This window comes from Pseudopodoces humilis, chromosome 18, assembly GCF_049639895.1.
Source record: "Pseudopodoces humilis isolate 2021_Gansu_Grassland_sample_001 chromosome 18, ASM4963989v1, whole genome shotgun sequence".
Taxonomy (NCBI): Eukaryota; Metazoa; Chordata; class Aves; order Passeriformes; family Paridae; genus Pseudopodoces; species Pseudopodoces humilis.
This window is the reverse complement of record NC_142217.1, coordinates 9,098,472-9,123,213: the sequence shown is the minus strand read 5'-3', so window position 1 is coordinate 9,123,213 and position 24,742 is coordinate 9,098,472. Positions and strand designations below refer to the sequence as shown.

Below are 24,742 nucleotides of genomic sequence, written 5' to 3'. Positions count from 1 at the left end.
CAACAAAGCCACATTATCTTTTTTGTCTTCTTTCATCTAGACTTAGCTGTATTTAATAGTAGCAAAAATGGGACTATAAAATGTAGAATGGAGATGAAATGAAAAAGGTTGAGATGTAATCTGAGGACTATTCAAATACAATGTACTTCCAGCTGTTCTACCCAAAATGCAGCCAATTTGTGTACATTTATGCCTTACATTTTCATGTATTTGCTATAGAATCCAAGTATTTTATGCCCAAATAAAAACCTCCTACAGGATAGGAATATCTTTAATTGCATAATGTGGATTCTGTTAGTGAATCTGTGATAATACAGCCTCTCCCTTTACAGACAAGGTGACATTAACTGGAATTATGGAAATGGTAATCTAATGCACTAGATGGCATGAGTAATGGAAATACTCAGACTTTCTATCTACTGATACTCCAACCCACCAGGTGATTCTTCAGTTTAATATTAAATACTCAGTCCAGCCTCAAAATAATGAAGTTTTAAAATCCCACATTAAGTTTGCTCAACAGTGGAAAACTGATGCTGGAGCATCATTTAGTCTTCAGATAGTTCAATGCCTTAAAAAAATTTTAAAGGACGTAACAATTTAGGACTCTAACTGTAAGTATTCTCCAATAATGGTTTTCGGAAATTTCAAATCCATGAGCTTACTTCAAGAAAGCAGTCAGATATCAGGAAATCTTGTCAGTCCAGAATATGAACAAGACAGTAAGTTCCCCTGGCTTTTAATTTCTTCATTAGTTTAAGATCCAAGGAACAGTGATTTTGTTCACTTGGTATAAAAAAAAAAAAAAGTTACTTTTTAAACTCTGATTTACCAAAAAAATAAAAGCCCAGAGATTTGCAGACATAATAAAATTTATTTAAATTCCATGCATTACGGTAGCTACAAGTGTAGTCATATGAAACTGAAGGACAATAACTTCTTCTGTCCATACAATGTAGCTGTAAGTGAAATGAATGGGAGTTCCACAGTTACAAAGAAACAAACAAAACAAACAAAAAAAAAAATCCCAAAAAATGGTAGATCTGTTTCAATTTTGAGTTTCAATTCAGATACAGTCACTGGACTGTAAACTTTCTGGGGAGAAGATGGGCTTACCAATTTTACAGCTGAGAATGTTTAGTTTAAGATATTCTGAAGAAGATCAGAAGATACCTTTTAATAATTACTACTAATACTCTGAAAAATGAAAAAAATCCCTTAGCCTTCGTCCTAATTGTTAGAATCAGGACAGCAATTGCAGACAGTCCATTTTCAAAGTGCAGCTAAATACGGTTTTATTATGCAGCTCCTTCAAGTTGTACTGAGTAAGCTTTACTTTGAACCAGTTTTGCTTTAATTTCTCAAGTAAAACTTCACTGGTCCTCATAAGCTTACATTGCTTTTTGATATGCAAAAATTTACAGACTGTGCTTGATTCTGACCTCCCATATTTCAGTATGTGCAAAGTCTTAGGGATTTAAATAGTCTTTCTCCCTCTCAGTTCAGACTGATCTTTAAAACAGCAAGGATTATCCAGCCCTCTAAATTGAAGACAGGGTGAACTGAGTAATTTATGTAACTGGCACTTTTTAATTGGCCCAGTTCTCCCACAAAATGTAGCTCTTATAAATACTAATAGGCACTATTGCCACAGATTTTCTTATTTTTGCAAGTTTCACTGATTTACTGGTTGTTAGCATTTTCTGCAGTTAAGAATTTAATAATGCTGAATTTTTATAAAGACACTATATGTAGTTCTAGCCTTCAAAATTGACTTCCTGTATCTAGTAGTGATGTTAAGTCAACCTAAATTTGCTGAAGATATTAACCAATGTAAAGCTAATGAAGGTGCCACATTTGCATGAAAGTTTTTTTAATTTTCAGAATGCATTCAAGAAATGGAAGGGGCAAACCTAATTGTTTTAATACAAACTTGGTTGAGTGCCCAATTGCCTCATTTAAAACTGTGTGTGGGGAGGCTGAGGAGTTTAGAAAAGTCCAAGTAACCAAGTATCTGGGTTACTGGGAAGTTAAAAAGCTAATGCAACTGTGTTACATCCAGATAAAAAACATTATTCAAAAGCAATTCCAATACCGAAAAAGATTTCAAATTGAATAGTTTATTAACATGGTAGTCATCTTTGTAACATGTGCACACACACTCGCACACTCTGAATGATCTGCCTGGAAAAAGAGATCTTAATATAGATGCTGGGGGAAATTAAACATTAAAAATCTTTTAGATTTTCATAATTATAGGCAATTATGTCCACATCACTTACAAAGCTATTGCCGAATCTTTCCAAGGAAGCAGAATTTGGGAGAAAAAAAAAATTCTTTTTGGGAAAATTCAACAGTGGCATAGCAGAGCTCTCAATATGAGAAAGCTGACATAATGTGGACCTTTGCTGTGAAATTTGTCTTTGCAAAATATGGGGAGAAGTTTATCAATGGGCAGAAAATAAGACGGCGGTGTGAAGTAGGCTTTTGCTGAGTCGATTTTCCTCACAGTATTGTGCGGGGTCATTGAGAAAAATGCTTAGTCCTTCTCTGGAACCAGTTTCAGAACTTTTCCAATTGCAATGGTCTTACCTAAACCAAGAAGACAAACAGCAGAGTTATATTTACTGTGAAAGGAATGTAGACATCTCCAAGAACATGAAAACTTGCCCCAAAATACAGGCTCTCAAGTACTAGAAATCATAGAGAATAAATTATTATGTTGTAGCATTAGTGTATTTTAAAAGCATGATAAAATTTCAAAAATAGTAAGACTGCTATTCTGACAGCAAAGAACAGTGTGGACTGTGGAAAACCTGCTTCTATGCTCACCTAAGGAGAAGGCAAGGCAGAATCACTACCAGATCTGTTTAATGCATTTCAAATAATTTATTTTAAATGCATCCCACAAATCTGTGAGTTTTACCAGGGTGTGCATGTTAAAGCCCAACATACAAATCCCCACCTGATATTTTTCAACTTGAAGTAGTGAAACTAGGGTATTCATATTGTAGGTGGGTGTTCCAGGACACATTAAAAAAGCACTGCTGATTATTTTTCAAATCCAGTCTTTTGTTTCAGAACACACATTTCTGTACATTACTCAAATAAAACTGTCTCTCTGTTACTAGCAAGGACTCTCCACAATTTGCTTAGATTTACATTTTCATTGTTACCCAGAGAGTGATTTCCACTAGATAACAGCATTTTAATACCTCACTGCCATGCAGCTCCAGGTTCAAGTAAGTTTTTGCAGCAGTCAGTACCTGCTGCTGAAGCAGCCTTACCCTCATCCCTTAAAGTGAAGCGACCCATCTGAGGGAAATCTTTGAATGTCTCAAGGCAGATCGTTCCTGCTGTCCTTAAACGGGCAATGCAGACTTGATCTTGTTTCACAAAACGGGGCCGTGTCTTACTTTTCTCTCCTGTTTTTTTGTCTACCAAGCAGATTAAGGCCTGTATACGAGAAAAAAGAAATAGCCATGAGCACTAAAATAAGGGTTATTTTTCTTTACAAACAAACAGAATTCATCTAAGAAAGAATATACCTACAAACAAATACATGAAAGAGTGCATGATTTATTCAGTCATGTTGTACACCACTTTTCAGAAGGTTTATGCTAACACTTAGAGCCATTTTTGTTTGTTGTGCACAACCAAGAATTCCATTCAAGCCTGAAGCTTTGTTGCTTTAGATGCTCTACAGATATATGACATGCCGGAACTCTTCATCCCAACAACTGGATTGTTTTATATTCACATCACAACTTAAAATGGCACTTACTGTTATCTCAACTTCTTCAATACAGGTGTGGATGTGCAGCACTGCATTATAACCTGGGCAGATAATGGATTTGTGCTCAATTATCACTATCTGTAAAACAATTCAAAATAAGTGCATTTTTCCTAATTTCAATTATAAAAGAACAGAGAATAATCAATGCAGAACTATATAAAAAAGTTTATTGAACAATATACACAAAAATTTTTGTCAAAGAGCCAACATTTATAAGTCACTAATTTATAATATGAAAGTAAAGTAGAACTGGCTTGATGAGGTCTTGCTTTCACCATTATAAGTATCTAAAACTTCATTGAGAAGTTACATTCGAAACAACTTATATTTTAGAAACTCAAATTAATGATGCCAGTTTTATGTATATGTGTTATTGCCCATTTAGAAATATGGCAGTGAATAAGAAATTTGAACTGAAACTTCAAACTACTAAAGTTTTTGATTTGGAAAAACATAAAATATTTTCATGGTTTTTACCCCTCTATACAATTAAATGTTGTTATTCTACCTGGGCGTCAAATGTGCGTCCAGAATGACAAAGGTTGTTGAGATCACAGAGAATAAATCCTGGAAGTATCTCTTCCTCTTCAATTCCCTTCAGTCTGATCTTTAGATTTTCACCTGGGGCTACTGAGTCAGTTTCTACATCATCAGAAAGGATTCCAAGAACTTCCACATTGTGCTTAAAGAAAATAAATATGTAGTTTTGCATTATGAATATTTTAATCTGGTACAAAATAATTGTAACATAACACTATTTCAAGAAATAATTCCATTACAGTTTAAGTTCATTATATTTGGTTCTGTCAAGCTTTAGAACATTTAAAATATTTGAATAATGAATTACTAATTCTTGAATTTTTTAAAAAAAGTTTTTTCAAGTATTTTTTCCTGTTTCCCTTTGGGGGAAAGAGGGAAAGAAATAAATGGTTGAGCAGTATTAATCCATAGCAGGTAAAAGGCTTAGTGGCCACCAGTGCAAACATGAAATAAAACCCAGTTGAAGTGTGATGATTTGTAGTCAAGCAACTGGGTTTCCTAAGGCAGGAGAACCCAAGTTCTGACTGCTAAGAAGCTACACACACCCTCTGTGTCCCCAGAAACATCACCCCTGAAAACGTGAGAGCTTACTTGTGTTCAATAGAACATCTTCTGATTTAAAGTAATGAGTATCATTAAGAACCAAGCTCTTTTTTTATGATAGTAGATTTTTTAAATATCTAAACCTTACCGTACCTTGTTTGGCATCATCACAAGCTGTTGTCCTTTGCAAATAGAGCCTGACTCCAGCTTCCCAAGGACCACAGTGCCCATGTCCTTCACAGAAAGAAATCATTACAGAGCAACTGAAAACATTTTCCTAAAGAGTCCACTCTATTTATGATTTACCTCTGAGTTTGATTACTTCACTCTATGAATATCTAGCACTGCTAGACTTAGTATTTTGGAAATTGTTCTCATGAAAGATTACAGATTTTAGGAGTTTCATATAATGCTAAAATTATTTACTTCCCCTTCCCTCCTCTATTCTACAGTTGGAAATATAACACTACTGAAGAAAAAAGATACTCTCTAAAAGTACAGTAAATAGTCCATTTACTGCTTTCTGAAAACAGCCTCTTCACACTTTCTATGTTATTATTTTAATCTGTACCTTATATTTATCCACAATTGGCAGCCTGATTGGTCCATCAACTGAACGGTTGAAGTTTGGCAAATTATCCAGGTATGGAATAAATGGTAATCCACTAAAAGAGCAGAAGGAATTTGTTTCAATTTTGTGAGCACCCTTCCATTTAAAAAAATTACTCAGAATGAATAAATGCAGTCCAACCAAAAGAATCATTTTTATCTTGTCATTTAGAACAATAACCTCTAAGACAGCTTAAATCTATTATAACATCCCATCAGTAGTGTCCACTTTACCCCAACCAACATATTAATACCCAGGAAATGCATGTTTTTAAGTTACATTACAGGCATATTTTACACCAATTAAGTATTCCTTTGAGACTCATGACAGATGTGTAATATATTCTTAGAAATACAAAACCATAAGCTAGGTCCAAATGTGATTTCCATTAATTCTTTTTAAAGTACACTGAACAATATTGAAAAACATGACATCCACTGAGAGACATGGCTTGTCCCTAATTATAATACAGCTTCAAGCAAACTGTTCACATCAAACAATTACTTATTCTAGCAATGTCAACTGTAGCATCACTGGCAAATTCAAGTGCTCATAAGGGACTGAACTCACACAGCCAAGGAACACTGCTAATATTTTACTAATAATCTTCTGAAGTTTGCAAATGCTTTTCACTGGCATATTGCATGGTTGTGTTCTTATTGCTCTGGCTGTATTTCCTCAAGCACTTTGGCACACAACTACAACATACCACGCTCTGCTACCTCCCAGCTTCACTGAAGCATTTACTTTTATTTAAACATAGCAAATATTCAAGTTGCTCAATTTAAGATACATACATATACCAAGGACAGAATTCTGACTGTTCTTTAAGGTTTGCTCCAGTCAGTCCTGAGCAGGGCATGAAATGAATGTCCTTTTTGGGATTGAAGCCAACTTTCTTCAAAAATGGCACCAGTTTCTCTTTACATTCCTCATATCTATTAAAATGACAAGCAGATCAAGGTAAATTCCACTTATTCCAGCATAACATAATCCTGTGCTTTAAAAAACATGCAGACATTTCAGTTCCTTCAGCTAAGTTACTTTGTGAGCAGCAAGCAAGCCTAATGAAAATCTGGAGGCCTATTTGCATCTTCTCCCCAACCCTCCAGCACAGCTCGGTACTGTCTATTCCCCTCATTCCTCTGCTCCATAGAGCACTGTCACTGCTCTCCATACACTTCAATGACAGGGCCAGGGGAGCAGCAGCACAAGCTGGAACTGCTTAAAGCAAGAGATCCAGGCCAGCACAGCAGGACAGACCATGCAAACAACTCCTGAGGTCATGCTCCAGGCTGGCACTTCCGTGCTGCCTCAGTCTCCTCCAGTTTCTGGAGGTTTCATGCTATTTATTCCTGTCACACTGCCTCCTCTCAGTTTGGGGTGAATTTAGTAATGCCAAAAGGTTAGGGCAGGACCAAGACAGAGAACTGGGTGTGCCTTAGTGAGGCAGGCTGACATTCCAAGGTTGCACAGGCCCTCATGGCTTCCACTTAAACTTCCACAATTCTGGGCAGAACACACAGCAGGGTTCTCTGACAACTCTGGCAAACTTGACTCACTTCCTTTTTTAGACTCAGTATAAAGTTTCCAAGTCAACAATTCAACTATGATAGAATGCATGGGTTTGTTAGATATGTCTGCATGGATCCAAGCAGTTGACAGTGAATGCTTGAGTACAGAACTTCCAGCTTAACTGAGAGGCACTGTCCTAGACAGGTTTTCCTGCCAGTTTTATAACAGCTGCCTTTAGTCCACCAGTCAACCATTCCTTCAGCAACAATGGGATACAAAAATTACCTTACCCAGGAATTATTTTATTGCAGTATCTGTCAATGAAGATTAGTTTTTTAATATTAAACTTACCTTTCATTACTCCAGTTTACAGTTGGATCATCCATTTTATTAATAAGAACTATTAAATGCTTTACACCTGCTGTTTTTGCTAACATGGCATGTTCTCTTGTTTGTCCACCTTTCTCAAATCCAGTTTCAAACTCTCCTTTTCTTGCAGAAATAACCTAATTAAAGATACATATTTTAATAAAAGTTCTACAATTCTCTCAACAGAACAATCAACAATACTGCCTTATTCAAAAAACTCTGGGTAGTCAGACCTAGTAAAAGCTTTCAAAATGCACTAGTATATCCTCAGTATTACCCATTAGTCTCTGCACTGACATGTATTAAAAAATCACATGACACCTGTGGACAGCTTTAAGAAGCTGTTAAATTACTCCAAAACTCACTCATCTCAGTAAACTTAACATTTAAAAATTCTGCTTGCTGTAAGTAACCAAAAGAATAAAGAAGCAAACAAAAAAATAAAATCCAGAAGCTTAATTCCACAGTATATGCAAAATAAAACTATGTGATTTGTCCTTACCAGCACAGCAAGATCAGCTTGAGAAGCCCCACCAATCATATTTGGAACAAAGCTCTTGTGTCCAGGAGCATCTAAAATAGTGAAGTGTTTCTTCTCCGTTTCAAAATAGGCACGACCCACTTCTACTGTTTTACCTTTGTCTCGTTCTTCTTGGTTTGTGTCTAAGGCCCATGAAAGGTACCTAAAAAAATCCCAACCCAATTACTCTACTGTTGTATTAATTTTTATTAAATTTATATATATTATTTTACTCATAAGAGACCTTTTTTTTTTTGCTTAATTATTTTAACCACTTCAGCATTGCTAAACTTAAGTATGTCTAAGACCAACAGTGACTTTGTTTGATTTGTGTACAGTGAGCTGCAGAGCCCATTGCCTGCTCTCCTTCACACACATACAAGGATTCAATTCTAAAAATTCTAATAAACAATTTTCATTTTCTAAGTTCTTCAGCTGTGATCTAACCTCAAGTAATTTAAGGTTTGCCTCAGTCTCAGAAACACCTCAGGATCCAATACAAAACAATTCTTCCTTCTCAGCATAATTAACGAAAACATTAGTTCTAATTTGCATATATCATTACTGAGAATTATTAATTCTCATTTATTTGCACATATTAAGCAGAAGTTAGCTATGAAATACACACCATCTTTATTCACACTATCTTTGATATTTTCATTATATTGACTCTTGTCCCCTCCTAATAATTTTTCCCACTGGCTACCAACAAGTTAGCTTCCAGTTACATAAACTGAAATTTCAAAAAAACACCCATTACTTAACTCCTTCAGGCTTTGTGAAAACTGGTGAATATAAAGAAAAAAAATACTCTTACTAAGGATAAAAACGAGATAACTCCATTGAACTGGTTTAACTTAACAATATTTTTCATCATTAACAGCAACTGGTAGACATCCTTAGCTTTTGTTTTGTAGTGACTGGCTAATGTCTGAAGAGATGCTGCTTGGATGATGGCTGCTTGGTGAAAAGAACTATGTCACCCTTTCTATTCCACTCTCTCACACGATTCAGTGAGTTCAGGTCAATCCCCTTTCCCTGAGGACTCCACTGTTGCTCTACCCCTAAGGAAGTCTTTAGCTGCTCCTTTTCCAGAGCCCTTTAAACCCCTATTATCCTCCAGCCAAAAAGAGAAAGGTTTCAAAAGGGAAATCAATTTTGCAGGAGTTATTTGAAGCAGAATTCAGGCTACTACTTGTGCTGTGTATACACACACTGCCCCCAAAACCCAACCAACCAAAAAACAGCAACAAAACTCAAACCAAACAAGAGGCACACAAAAAAAATCCACCCAGGACAAGAGCACCATCTTGCCTGAAGGAAGCCAGGGCTACTGGGACAGAGACTAAAACCAGTTTCATTGCAGTAAAGGGCAAAGTGTGCTACTATCTTCACAAAGTTCATACCATGTTTCTCTGTTTTTTTCTTTAGCTTCTCTTTCATACTTTTCAAGTGTTCTTTTGTCAACCATTCCTGTCAAATACCTAAGAACAGGGAAAATAAAAGTGCAATTTTACACAAAGTAGAAAGATATTTCCAAATAGTTAACTTGTACAATCCCTAAAGATTATTGTGATTGGGACATAAAGATATTAATTTTTTTTAAATCTTCACAGAAGGGCCAAAGTTTAACCAATGGTATAAAGCAGTTTCAAACTGCATTTTAAAATATAAAGAAAAAGAGCCATGTTCTAAGAAAGGGATTAATTTTTAAAATTTGATCATGTTTGCTTTTGCATAGTTGCTTCTATTAAGTGAAAATCCTATAGCAATAACATTAATGCATGGGAATTAAGAAATTCCAAAGACAATAAGTACCTCAATTGACAGGAATAGAAACATTCTGTTATAAAAGTATTAACATATGCTGGTTAAAGCCACAAAGAAAATATTAATTTTAATTGATGTTTTTTAATTCACAAGAACAGGAAATCAAAAAATTCAAGAGTTTCCTTACATTATTTGTCCTCCAATAGTTGACTTGCCAGCATCTAAAAAAAAATTAATTCAAGTCATCAACAATTTACAGTTCTAGAAACAGCAGACCATTACAAACTAAGTCATCTAGTTTATTTCCAAAGGATTTGTTTTTTGAACCATAATCTAAATTTCTGGAAGCATCTTGCATCTTCCGTTGTTCCCATTATAATTTGTTGTCCATTAAATTACACCGAATTTTGAACACGTTGCTTTTATATATATAAATTCTGCATTATCCATAACAAAAACCCCTCACCAAGCAGTGATCCAGCTAAAGCCAGGGTCAAGTGTGTGGGAAGCTCTTGCAAAATCCCCTTCCCTACTTCCTTTATCCCTAACTTGTGTGGGCTGCTCTTCAATATTGGGATGTACCTTTGCCCACAGACCCTTTACTTTGTGTGACTCCATTCTGAATTTACCCAAGGACTAAATTACAGTACTTTTAAGGTAATAAGTAACTATAGAAATTAAAAGACAGAATTTACTATATAACTTGTGATTCAATAATTCTTCTCTAGTTCTGACACCACCCAAGTTTTTATGAAGCTCGTTGAAACTATTGATGAAGATATTTTGCTATAAATGCTTCTTTTAACTATGAATTATTCTAATCTATTGTTGTAATCCTACAAATTCTAGTATTTAGAATAGTAATTTTTGAATCTAATAGCAATAACCCTTTTTATTTAAAATAAGCAGGAAAGAAGCACAATTTTCTGATTTTTTTCTTTAGATCATAAACACAGATGTGTCACTTCAGCACTCAACAGAAGCAGGTACTTGAGAAATCATGAACACAGGTACTGCTGTGTCCAAGAGAACACACTCTAACCTTAGCACTCTACCCCTGAAAGACCTTTAAATTTTTCATTTTCCAGAGCAGCTTCGTTAGAACGAATGCTCCTATGAGCCTCAAGACATGGTGAATACAAAGAATAGCATTAATTTCTAATCCTCTGAGTTCTAGATAATACAAAACAGACAGATCCAATTACTTAACCTTCACTTACAGCTTACCTACATGTCCAATGAATACTACATTTACGTGCTCTTTTTTAGGAGCACCTGGAGGTGCTACAACAGATTTCGGTTTTGGTATTTCTTCCTCCTCTTCCATCATTTCCTGAGCGCTCTCTTCGGAAGGTCCCGCATCCCCTGCGGGACCACCTCCTAGCTCTGCTTCACTGGGTTCTTCTTTGTGGTCCCATGACTCTTCTGGGGACATTTCTGTCTCTCCATTTTCCACTAAAAATGAATCAATTAGATATATTCAAATAGATAAAGAAATTAAAAAGAATTACCTTGGGGAAAAGTCCCTGCCCCCTGCCCTAAAGGTGCAATCACAAGGTTTTAACTACCAGGTCTGTTAACATTTTCCTATAGAAAAAGGGACAACTGCTGCTTGTTTCTGAAATTAATACCAGGAGCTTTCAAGCTAGTTTGTGTGCTGACAAAAAATCTAGGATACAGAAAGTTTTGTTTTAACAAGGCAACAACTTCACACAGAAAAAGCTAATGTAAGATCCACTCAGATCAGCACAGTAATCTGAATCCACAGACACACACTACCAAATGTCTAGAAAGCAAAGGAGAGGGATTATAGTTTAAGTTCACTCACAAGCCATATAAAACAATGAGAAAGACACAATTTCCATGTTCTGATTGTTCACATTGCTGACCACTTTAAAGTTTTTTGCTACTCACCATTCCACACATGCTAAATAGGCTATTTTGTAGTATGAAATTATTTTTTAATAAATCACAGATCATTTTACAATGTCCAAGTAATCCAATTGCAGCTTTCAATGCATACTAGTGTTCAATTACCTCTTTCCTCATCCAAGTATAAAGATACAACAATAACCACTAAGGACTATTTGTAAGTGTAATGGCTCTACTATTTTGTTTGCAGTGGTTCAGCAAAAGCACTGCAGTAGTACATTATAGTACTATCATAGTGGAAAGGAACAATTATCATCTTACCAACAGATTCTGAAATTTCCATGTTAACAGCAGCATTTGAACCTAGGAGGAAAAGAAGGGGGAAAAATTAATCATTGAAGACACATATTCACCATGACAGTAATCAAGAACAAAGAAAACTGAGTGACTAAATTAATAAAAGGATAGTTCAGATGTTTTGGCACTTGCCAAAACTTTTCAATACACAGGTTCATTTTGAAAATTCTGCTTCACACTAGTTTTATGATCTTCCATAATGCACTTTATGAGCCTTTCTCAACTGCCTATAAAACTAAGTAACTACAGATAATCACATTGCCTTACAAGAGTAGTATGAGGATAATGAAGATTGGAAAAGGTTCATAGAGATTTAAAAGAGATTATTTGCAGTATTTTTTTAAAAAAAATCATGTTATGAAGATCACAAAAACAACTACCTTCACAAGAGGCTGTCTGCTCCTCTGGAGAAGGCTCTACAGGTGCACCTGCAGAGAAAAAAAGTTTATCTTTTAAAGTACAATGATGTGACCAATTTCCAAACTTTGCCAAAAAAGACCATCTCCCAACTTGATTGCAAGAAGTGTATGGAAAGAATAACTTCCCTCCCCACCAAGTGGTACTAAACAGAGCCTCCAAGCACAAATACTTCTAAAGAATACTGCCTAAACATGGTGAAAAGAATATACCATTTCTAAAAACAACCCATTTTTTCCCTCTGCATGGAAAGATACACTTAAAGCAAGCAATTTTCCTATACATAGTATTTTACCTGCCCATCTTTTTTGAGCACACTGGCTATGCTGGCTATCAGTAAGTGTTAGTGTCTAACTGGTGTTTAAAAACATCAAAGCAGTTTCATTGTATCCAAAGAAACAATGTGGTGTCACAACTGCAGGGAAAGGGGCTGCCAGCTGCTGCTTATAGCCATGTCTACACCGCTCTTGTGCCTCACTTCCACTAAATGTTGAGTAGAAAATAGAAACAAGCTATTAAAAACAAATTCTTAACATCTTCTGTAGTTATTAGGGTCAAGAGATATAAAGTCACTCAGATGTCTGGTATGTTTGCCAGTCCTCTTAAACACCACAGCACAGTCCCATTACGTGGAAGGCAATCTCATTGGTCATGTGCATCTATCAAAGCCACAAGTATGGTTTTTTTGGATAAATTACTCAACCCTCTCATGCACTAAACCATGCCTCTACATTTTATGCCAAGGTGTAACTAATTATTAAACCTACTAGGAGTGATACACTCCAATTAACACACCACTCAGTGTTTTGGGACGTTATGTCACATGATCAAGGGGCCTTCTATAACTATCCCTAAAACCTTAACCTATTTAGTTTTCTCTTGGTATGAGTTCAGCTTCATAATGCTTTGAAACAAGTTCACTATCTTTTTTTTTCAGCCACATACAAAATTCATACCCTCTGTTTAGCTGTACTCCAGCTCTCCTTCAACTGAATTCTAAACACAGATCTTAAAGCATCACTTGCTCTATACGCATGATGGGACCTAAAGATGAAACAAATCCCCTCAAAAGAACAAAACCATACAGAGAAGGACCCGATTCTAAGCCTCTTTGCTTTTGCACTGTTTGCGTATTTGCTGCAGACTTCTCTAAAGTGGAGCAGCGCCGGGAGAGCTGGCAGGGGGCCAGAGGACAGGGCTTTGCAGGCAGGGTGAATGTGGGTCACAGCACAACATCCAGTAGCCAGCAGCAAGCCAGGGAGGGGGCACTGCAATGCCCAGCTGAAACCATTCCCTGCACTCCTGTGTTGGATCAGACATGAGCTACACTCCCGAAAACAAATCAACCAGATAATAAGAGAATGATTTAATATAGTCAGTAAAAGCATAGGAATAGAATACCCTTAGACTTTTTTAAAGAAATGATCTATCACTGCCATTTGGCAGCTGGAAAAGACTCAAATCAGCCCATTTTTGAGTGTGGTAAGCAGGTGGCACAAAATCTAGATATGAACCTAAAGCCTCCATTTTGTAGCACATCAGAAGATTGTTGGCTATTTCACACATATTGTGGCTGGGATGCATAAGTATTTTAATTACAAGATTATTTCAACAAGCTTTTGATTTCACTCCAGAAGTCTGTCTATAATGAAAAATGTATCAAATGGCAGTATTTATGCACTTGCCTTGAAACTGAAGTTTTAAAAGTGGTTGGAGAGCTAGTTAATTTCTTAGAAATATATTGTCAATCAACAGCATTTATATAAACTCAGTTTTTACTTTCTGGTCTATAATACAGCAGGTATGCATACAGGAAAAAAGTTTCTTCACAACTAACAAAGAGGAAGTAGGAAAAAAAGGTCCCTCTGTACATTTTGTACAGGTCTAGCACATGGGAGTCAATAAGATAGTTTGTGCATGGATGCTAAAGAGTACTAGTACCACACAACTGGGGGGCAACAGATATTCAGCAATAACCACAGCCATTTATTACACTCTGGTCACTTTGGTACAGAAGTGGTAGACATGCTTTGGAAGAGGACACTGAATTATATGAAACATATACTGTTTCTCCAAAGCAGAAATAAACAAACACTCACTAAAAAAAAATTGTTAAGAAACCAAGTAAATAAATAAAAAAACCTTAATTTCAAAACTAACATGCTCTAAGTGACAAAAATGAACACTCTCCACAGTAATTGTTTACTTTTGTTAAACAATTTCAGGTTATGTCAGACACTGCTACATTTCAGACAAAGGCTCAGATTTACCATTGACACATGTGGAAGTGAACAGATTGCCTGAATGTGCCTTAATACCATCACCTGAAAAGGACAAAATCCTACTGCTTCCTTAGACCACAGGGCTGCTGCATTTTGGTCTGTCACATCCTCTCACTTGTGAGATCATTCAGACAGGAATCTTTCACATGAGAGAGATTCCAAACACACTTTGGAGGAAATCTGGTTTTAAAGTCAGCACATGCCTTAAGCGACACCAATTTTTTAATGCCTCAAATTATTGGATTTACACATGATAAGCAACTGTTGGATTCTACACCTAACCATACTCCATCTCTCCTTCAAGCCCTAAGTCAAGAACTGCTGTTGCAACCTTATCTGGTATTATATGGAGTGAGTGGTTTATCTTTAATCCTGCTCAACATCAGACCCTTAGGACATTTTTTGGAATATCTTTGTTGTCAATGCCAAAGGCAAAAATGAATACAGATGTTGCATTTATCTACTGGTGCCATCAGACAATGACATTACGGAATTCAGAGTCTTGTCTGGAAAAGGTAATTGTGGGAATTTTTAAATATAAAATTCACTGGAAGAGTATGCACACTATCAATACAGAGTCCAAAACTGCACAACTTGTAAAACATGGTGACTGATCTCTTAAAAATACATCTCATGTCCTAAAGAATCCACTCTGCCTACTTCATACACATAGCATTCTACTACAGCTGATGTGTTTGTTGCATATCACACCAAGTTTTGTACTTGTTTGCATTTTTGTTGTACAATAACCAAGCTGCACAGGTACAACAGGTTCGAAGTTATGCAATCTCCGAAAATATTGCTTTAAAAGACTGTAAGCCAGGAACTCTGCAGCATTAACATATTAGAATGCTTGTAGATAAATAATAGAAAATTGCTTCTAAATTAAAATTATATTAGAATTTAGCAACTTTTTCATGTATAGAACAGATACAGCTGGCAAAGTAGAAATCAATAGTAGAAAAGTGGTTAAAACACAGTATTAAAGTCAAACTCAACTGTTAAGCAGTAGTGACAATCTCCATCTTTACACAACCTCAGTTTACCAGATGCACAGAAAAAGCTGATACAGGTCTCCACAAAAGTAAGAACTGCCCAGTGGTTAACTGGTTAATTCCTCAGCAGCAATTACCTGAACCATAGTGCAAATGCCTTCACAGAATTGATGAGAGGCACACATTTAGTGCAATACCAGCAGCACTCACAGCTCCAGCCCTCCTGCTCTGCCGCTGGAGTGATAAGAACCCAGACAAGACTGGAACCTCACAACTGAGGTAGACTACAGAGCTAATGAAACTCTGCACCACACAGCAGAGAGACAAAAAAGAAAAAAAAGAGTAAAAAAATAAAAAAGGCAAATTCAGCCTGAGATAAACATCTTATCTACAAAACTTAGATGCCTGTATAGTGAATTTGTTATTGCTTCTCTAATACAGGCATCAAGTTCCTTCACGGGAATTTCTGAAGAGTGAAGAAACATGACACCACCTTATGATTCCCATCTCCTTTTTGTATGTGTAATTCTAATACCTGAATTCAGCACACATTTACACAATAGTCATACAATCTCAACAGTTTTCATGCATTACATAACAGATGTTTGCCCCCCCACCTTTTTTTAAAATGAAAGCATAAAGACAATTACAGCAGAGTAAAAAAATAAAAGTCTGCATCGAACACACACAGCGTGAAAAGCAGAATGAAAGAAACCCCAAGAGATTCTTAGATAACAGCAACACACAAAGATTACATCAAGCACAAATAAGTCCTACAGCTAAACAAAGTGCTTTATATTCAATAGTTAGAAATGTACAGAAAGAAAAGGTTTTCAGGAGTTCACTGTAAGGCAGTTGTTTTGAAAGTTAAACCCAAAATTATGTTATTCTCCTCTCTGCCCTGCTTTATAGCCTATTCCCCAACTTCACCAGTGGACACACCGGTTTTTAAAATGCACCAAAGCAAGAGCAGCTCCAACTCTGTAAAATTCACCAAAAAAAAAATTAGCCCTTGTTTCATATCCACAGGATTTTATTGCATGTTCGCTTAGTAAAAGACCCACCTTCTTCCTTCCCCAAGGAGGACACACCTTAAGTTTATCTTATCTAAACCTGACATGCTTCTTAACAACTAAGTTTAAGAAAGCTTATGGGGATTTTCAGGGCATATACTAAAACCCTCTTTTGCTTAACGCCTAGTATTTGTGCTCAGTTGATCACTTGATTTTTAAGACAGATACTCAAGAAACCAAGCTCAGTATTTCAACACTTCAGGATTCCACTCTGACAAAGATCTCATAACCCAGTATCTTTAGTATAACCCATATTTTTAGTATTGCATCACCTGTTCTAAACTAACTTCGGCATTGAAATACAATCACTGTCATCTTCCCATAGACCTCTTCAAAACACAGTCATTAATTTAATGGACTAAATTATGACTGCTTTATTCCTCCATAATAAAAAACACAAAACCATCTTTCTACCTTGGCTTCATACAATCATCTGCTTCTTTTGCTTGCATATCTCTCATCACAAAACAGGAGAAAAATGCCAGAATTCCTTAAGTGGAACTGTAAAACCAGATTATAAATAGAATCCAAGAATTATCCCAATTTATTTTTGTGTTCATTTTGATAGAGCAATCAAGTTTTAAGATAACATCATACTTTCAAACCCATTCATGCAGTAGCCCAAAGCAGAGTGCCAAACACATGGTCAGCAGCCTGTAGCCCCAAGACAGTTCATGCAGTGCACAGCTGACTCCCAGGGGTTTGTGTGGCTTTTACTGGAGTCATGCAAGGCCACGAGGGTGATGAATTATTCGAACAGGAGCAACACAATCCTGGCCACCTTCCTGGGGACACTTTAGATGTAAAGGACATCTGTGTAATACATTGGCACCCTGAGTGCATCACACAGGTATTTTGTATCTGATCACCTGCCAGTGCCAAGACATCCAGCCTTTCTCTGCACTGACTGTTTTAAAAGTGGTTGTGCAGCTCATCTGTCTAGAGAAGCTGATCCAGAAGACTGCTCTAGATAGTCAAGTGCCAACTCAAATCAAGATTTTCAGATAAGAAGAATTTATCCCATATACTGGCTCTGACAATGCAACCCTGATTTGCTGCCATGTGAGCAGTTCAAGTTTGCAGTTCTGAAGGATTAACAGTAGCACTACCAACACCTGTGAAGAAATCATCAGCACATGGCTGTTCCAAGGCTGACAGGAACAATCATGTAACCCCTTCAACACAACAGCTTCTTGTATTGTGGGCTATTAGTCTTAGACAAGCCTTTCTCAGCAAGTTCATATGCAAAGTGAAGTCTGTAGACAACTGCGATGTTGAAGAGTCTCAGAGTGTAAAATGAGATAACAGACTGTGGGGAACACAGTGGTACAGATAACTCATCATGCTGCTCTGGAAAGTACAGGTTTCAGAACTGAAGTAGAAGACGCTGAAACTCCACCTCTTGTGTTTGACTGACACATGGATGTCCCAGCTGCTACAAGGTCAGAAAAAATGAGGGCAGGGAAAAGCAGGAAGAAAAATGCTATATCAGTTTATTTACAACACTTGAAGGCTGAGGATGTCCAGCTGCTTGAATTCAACTGTTTCAGAAATGACTACTGCAGGCAAGTGAGGATATTTAGGGAGTGAAGCAAACAGGGGCACTGAATCCTAAGCCAGATGTTTGCTTGGCTCAGGATTGTAGGTGCAAGTGGTTTAAACTGTAGCCATTAGCAAAGACATTTAGAAATTCATTTGAAGTGGTCAAGAGAACTACCAAATTAAACAGTAGCCCTAATGCATCGAAAAGGACAAATGCTCTTTCCTTACACCAGCTGCTGTGTGTCACACTTTTTATTCTTATTACTTTCATACTAATGATGTTTTTTCCCTTGCTACTACCACTGCATACTTCAAATCAGTGAACAATTCAGGTTGGAAGGGATCCCAGGAGTTCGGTAGTTTAGTCTCCTGCTCCAAGCATAATCAACAGTGAATACTTAAAAATTATTTCTGAAAAGAAAAACTAACACAAAATATAGTAAAGACCATACAAAAAAGCTGTGATAAATTTTACCAAGAATCCTGTGAGTATTCAAGAACTATGACAAAAATTGAACCACAAAAATGCAGATTGATGCTGCATTTTTAGAAATGTTTTGATTCTCTCATACCCAATTAAAAAAAAAAATAGAAATCTTATTAATTGGGCATTGGTGTTAACTATTCCCTCTGAACCATTGCTTGAAACAGAAACAAAAGAAAAAGCTACCCAAATGCAATTATCTCCTATATACAACTACAAAATTAATAAAACAGAGTACAAAAAGAAGTCATAGAAGCTAAAGAAGAGTGAAGTTGCAAGGCACAGTTGTAACTATGTACATTTAGAGGCCTTAACACAATCTGCTGTCATTTCATCAAGTATCACACCTGGCCTTAATTCAGTTGAGTTTGCTAGTCCAGCAATGGCTAGAGAGTCTCCCCAGTACAACGGGTCTGTGACACCCTCCCTGTTCACCTGTCACATAATTGTGCTGCAGCCATGGCTGTGACAGACAGAAAAAGTCTTCATTTCACATTTCCAGCAGAATCCAACAAAGACAGATTTTACATGAATGAGTTTCACTTGGATATAATTTGATAAAAGCAAGTCCTGACAGCTACAACATTTAGAACATACTGGTTTTAGTATATTCCTTAGATTCAATAATGTAAATAATATGCTTTTCCCATATAATCCAATGATAGTTTCAGAATTGTTTAGGAATTAAATTATCTCTGAGGAGAAGTTATATTGGTGGTAAACATCAGTCAGCTTTCTTCCTAATATACAATTTCCAATCAAAAGAAAGCAAGTGTAAACCAGTTTTAAAGTAAGCTATTAGGAATGCAGGTCTCAGGAGTCTCACAGTTTTAGAAAGTTGTCTTCTTACTCCATAAATGGCTTCTGAGAGTGCTCCTTCTGTGCTCTAAACATAAATTACAGGAATTTTATTAAAATTACTAGAAACATTAAGTTAGTGTGCATGAAAGGAAATACTATAACACACTGCAGCCACACAATGGAATCAATCCTGTGGAATTTTTTATATGCCATGCTGCTACTACACACTGATCCTGATATATAATGGCCTTTGAATTACTAAGGAATTATGACTTGAGCAAAACCTCACCAAGAGAAAGTTCCAAGAAGAAAAAAGCATTACTAGAACCTAACTTTAGGCCACTGAAATTCCCAAAGTGACAGCCAACTTTTCAGATTTCTTCAGGTTTTGATTAATCAACCCTAATTTAGGTTCTTCCCACTACAAACCATGTAATGAAGAATGAGTGTCACAGAGCACCTAATTCCCTATGGGAACAAAAGCAAACTGGGTTGCTGAAAAGTAACCTATTCAGCACCATTGTCTAATCACATGTTGTTCTGACTTATTTCCAGAGCAAGCTCCACCTAGTTCTTCCAGCCAGGAAAGTAGTTGTCACCTTATACAAACATCTGCAAGGAGAAGACTGTCAATTACCTTCTGTAACCAAGCACATCGGAACTGGAGGAGTACCTAACAAGCACAGTATTCCAGTTAGGAAAGAAATTGTATTTTTTTTAACTGCAGATTTTTGTCTGCCTAATCTTAGGGATATTGAAGCTACTTAGAGAAACTCGAAATCCTAAACATTAAAGAAGATACAGCAATCAGGGTGAATTCAAACCAGGTAGATTATAGCACTATGTAGAAAATGTACTCAGCAATGCAGACACAAAGCAAAGCTATCCTGATGACTCCAGATGATCAGGTAGCTTTCAAGTCAGCCCTAATATCTGGAAAGAAAAAGCTCATCACAGGCCACAGAAGTAGCAAAAGAGTGGAGAAAAGGAGAATGAAGAAATAATGAGTAGGTGAAGAGATGTAGTTTAAATTCCTACAAAAAAAATTAAATACAAAAAAACTTAGATGAAACCTTACAAAAGCAGCCAGGAGAAAAAAAATCAAAATTATTCTAATAATATTCAAAACACTAAGAAAGCTTTCAGTCATAGTATTGATTACATAGTTAGAAAAACCCAAACCTTGGATTTAGATTGGAATATTTGCAAAATACAAGAATGGATTTTGAAGATTTAGTCAAAGGTGCATCAAAAGTTCTTCACAGCCCCAAGCTACCCAGTCTACCTTTACATCTGAGAACTTTAACATATACAATTATTCTAAATGGAATTCAAGAGTCTGCCCATGGCTTCTCTGAAGTTTATTTTAATGCACTTAAGACACTGCTTGCCTGCACAGTCATGAGCTACAGCTTCTGCTAAAAATCAGGAGTGCTGAAAAGCTGTAGAGAACACATAATCTAACCTAAGGAACAGGTTAATATTTTGTTACAAAAATATTAAAGTGTCATATATAAAAGTTACTGATTTTAGTTGTTAACAACTATTAACTTTAGATACTAGGGAGATCAAAACCAATTAATATATTACGACAAAACACGGTAAGTAATAAGCAACAACCAATAGGAAATCATGCCAAACATAAACTAACAAGTATTATCTTTAGTGAAACTAAAATACTAGATTACTACCTGAAACACTAGCTTGTTTCATACTACACCAATAGAGATAGAAAAAATTCTAGGAAAAGTTAGGAACTCCCAAACTCCTTAGCTACAGAAGTAACATTAAAACACTACCACAAAGTTTAAGCAGCATGTCTGATGTTTGCAAGAACCTTCAGTTTGGAGCTGGAAATGAAAAAGTAGCTCTCCTTTAATTTCCCATATGCTAAGTACATCTAGTATAAACACTGGCTGCGTACACAAAGATCATTTGAAATTAAAAGCAGGGTAAATTTCAGGTTATTCCATTAGCTGAGGCCAGCTGGACAAAACTTCCCTCCCTACTAATCCTTTATCGGCATTATGCTAGGAAAAAAAAATAAATTACTTGATATAATCTTCAGAAAGGCATTTAAGATACATCCGAGCCACTGGTGGCTGAAGCAGTGCTTTTCTCCCAAGCAACACTAAATTTATTACCTCCAAAATCTTGGACAACTCCTAGAGTATTATATATTACACATGTTACATATATTATATTTATTTTATATATTATAGTAAGAGCTGAGCTATGTGGTTTTTTCTCATCGTGGGTGACCCTTTGCGAACAAAGGTCCCAGCGAAACGCACTGGGGATCCACAGGGAGCCCGAGCACCCCGGTTTCTGCTGCTCCCTGGGCAGAGCACAGCCCGCAGAGCCCCGCAAGCCACGGCCTCACCCCGCCGGGGCCCCCACGAACTCGGGGGCTGCCTCGGGCGCCGGCAGCGGCTCCCCTGCGGTGCTGCGCGCCCCCGCCACCCCTTCCCAGCCCCTCTCTGCGCAGGGCTCCCCCGGCCGTGCCCCTCCCGCCGGGGAGCCCCCCCGGCGGTTCGGCCCCTGCTCCCGCTCCGGGCCGTGCCCCCCACGCCCCTGACCCCCGGGCCGCCCCCCAGTCCGACCCGGCTCTTCGCCCGCCCCGCGTGGCCCTTTCCCGGCCGCCGCGGGCCCGGCACCCTCGCCCCGCGCCCTCCCAACATGGCCCCCATCCCTCCCTGCCTCCCTCGCCCTCCGCGGTGCCGGCCCCGCGGTTACCGAGCGGCGGCGGCGGCGGGAGGCCGGGCGGGGGCGAGGGCGGCGGCAGGCCGGGCGCCGGGCCGCCCCGCAGGAAGGACGGCACGAACTCGGCGGCGTGGACGTTGGGCACGAAGGGCTTGGCGTTGACGTTCAGCTGCCGGCTGAAGGCCGCCCCGAGCAGCTCCTGCTGCGCCTCGGCCTCCGCGGCTGGCGGGGCGCAGCCCGGGCCGGCGCCGCTGCCCGGCTCGATGTCCGCCTGGTCCCAGCAGTCGGGAGCCGAGTCGCTACTGCTCCCGCTGCCGCTCCCGTTCGCCTCCATTTTGTTGCGGCCCCACAAGGCTCCGCGGCCCCGAAGCGTCTCCCGGGTGAAGGGGGAGCCGGCGGCGGCACCGACTCAGCACTCGCTCCGCCGATTCCGCGTGTGCTCCGCCGCCCCGACGCGAGCTCAGTGTGGCCTCTCGGGCTGCCGTACCGTCTCCCGGCAGCCTCTCCTACCGCCATCGTAGTAGTTTTTATCTCCCCCCGCATTCCTTCCTTTGCACGTCCGAGGCGCGGTGCAAGAACTACAATACCCGTCATACCCCGCGCACGCACCCGCGGCCCGCCTCCCGAGGACAGACGGGAAATGGAGTTGCCTGCGTTCCTTGCGCGCTCAGGAACTGCAACTCCCGGCGGCGCCCGCGCGCGCCGTGCGTCCCTGCCGGCCCCGCCCCTTTTTCTAGGGGGATGCGGGGCACGGAGTTGGCGCGAACGCCTCAGGCGGGACCGGAACCGCTCGGGTCAGTGCCCAGCGGTGCTTAATCACAGCGAACCCGTCCTGGAGAGCAGAGGTGCAGAGGGACAAGGCAGAGGTGGCAGCAGAGCTCCCGGGGAAGCTGTGGGAGCACACGCCCTCCTATGGGATGCCAGAGGGCTGTACCTGTCCAGCCAGAAGTGGACAGGATGCATGGAAAGTTCCAGTATTGGTAATTCTACAGGATACTTTGACTTGCTTGTTACCATAGAAAAAAGCCCATCCAGTTAAGCCAGAGTTAGTAGGACTTTCCAAATACTGAGGCCCACCCTCCACTGGTACAACTCTTAGAAGTTTTTAAAACAAAACCTCAACAAACAAACCCAAAAAACATTGTTTGAAGTATATTTAGAGAAAACATCACGTAACAGAGAGGAAAGCAGGTTTTGGTTATGGGACTGCATGAGGCTGTGGCACTAAATGCTTGGGAGTTTCTTGGAGTGCTGACGTGCAAGGACCAAGTAATCTACAGCATTGTTCATATTAGAACACTGTAGGACAGGTTACAGAGCTGTTTTGAAAGCAGGTAGTCTTAGAACTAAAAAAGAAAGATCTCTGTTTGGTACAGAATCCAGGATAGTTTTGGCTGGGGAACCGAAGCTTTCCTGAAGGGGCATTTGTGTAACATAATCCTGACTTGAGAACCAGAGGGTTTCTGGCTGCACATCAGCAGCAACATGTGAGCCATGGACAAAAACTTCTACATGTGTTAATGGAAATATGGGCTTCCAACTCATCATATCCAGGGAAAACATTAGTGTACAGGGTAGTACTTATAAAAGTAAAAACAAAAGAATACCCAGTAACATAATAGAAAAAAATTTGGAAGAAAAGGTATCACTTATAATGAAACTTATGAGAGACTAAAAATCTCTGCTAAGTGGTAGCCTTTCCTTCAAGCACCACCAAGAGCTTACCTTCACCAGAGCCTAAAGAATGAGTTTTAAGATCTTGTGAAAACCACTCTCTGGTAATTGTCTGGCACATAGTTATTTTGCAGTTTTCAGACATTGTCAGTCTCTATTTTTTGAATTTCATATAATTAAGGAAAAGTCTCACCCGTGCTTCTCTTGTAATATTTGGAATTTTGTCAAACTAAAAGTAAGTCCCAGCTGTGCATGGCATGTTTCTGTTTAACAAAAAGAAAAGTACTATGCAGTGCATTGCTTTGGTTTGTTTTCTTTTAGTTCTAACCTTTGCTTGTTAGGTGACATTTATTAACAGGAGATGTCTGATACATTTCATATAGTATGGAAACAAGGTAGCACCATTTCAGCGCTCAGGGGTTACTAGCGTTGAATAATACATAAAACTCCAGTGGAGAGCAAGCTGGATGCAATTCTGCTGACAGAGTGACTTGTTACTGAACACATTTACTGTCACGATGAGCATTTAACAGCTCAGGTTTATAATGAGTGCAACGCTGCAGTGCAAGCTTGTGTTTTGTTTGAGCTCTGACACAGCCTACAGGACAGGAAAGCCTTAACTGGAGGCAGGTGCTGCCTTTTCAGAGCAATTAAGACATACTTTAAGATGATCAGCACACAGAACAGAGAGACAGCAATTCTTGTACACATTTTGGCATTCTTCTTTAAGGTTTTTGAGACGGAGCTTCCTTCTGATGGCTCCTGAAGCACTAAGTTGTGAGAAATTTGTGTGTGTGTGTCTGTGTGAGTGGAGTAGGGCCAAATATGCATTTGATCAGAGGTGCAGAAGTGCATTTTACCACTGATTTCAGGGGAAAA

The 24,742-nt window shown here is 38.6% G+C and overlaps 1 protein-coding gene across 1 annotated transcript; it reads right to left on the bottom strand.

Annotated features, from left to right (window-relative positions):
* Nucleotides 1-854: 854 nt before the first annotated feature.
* Nucleotides 855-22,667, bottom strand: GSPT1 (G1 to S phase transition 1). The gene is made up of 15 exons (XM_005522901.3): nt 22,223-22,667; nt 12,273-12,320; nt 11,857-11,898; nt 10,891-11,118; nt 9,851-9,884; nt 9,300-9,377; nt 7,876-8,056; nt 7,356-7,510; nt 6,287-6,427; nt 5,451-5,544; nt 5,033-5,113; nt 4,305-4,478; nt 3,785-3,874; nt 3,288-3,456; nt 855-2,592 (listed from the first exon to the last, which is right to left on the bottom strand). The coding sequence occupies exons 1-15, from the start codon at nt 22,521-22,523 to the stop codon at nt 2,540-2,542; spliced, it is 1,869 nt and encodes a 622-aa protein (XP_005522958.1). The 5' UTR covers nt 22,524-22,667; the 3' UTR covers nt 855-2,539.
* Nucleotides 22,668-24,742: the final 2,075 nt, after the last annotated feature.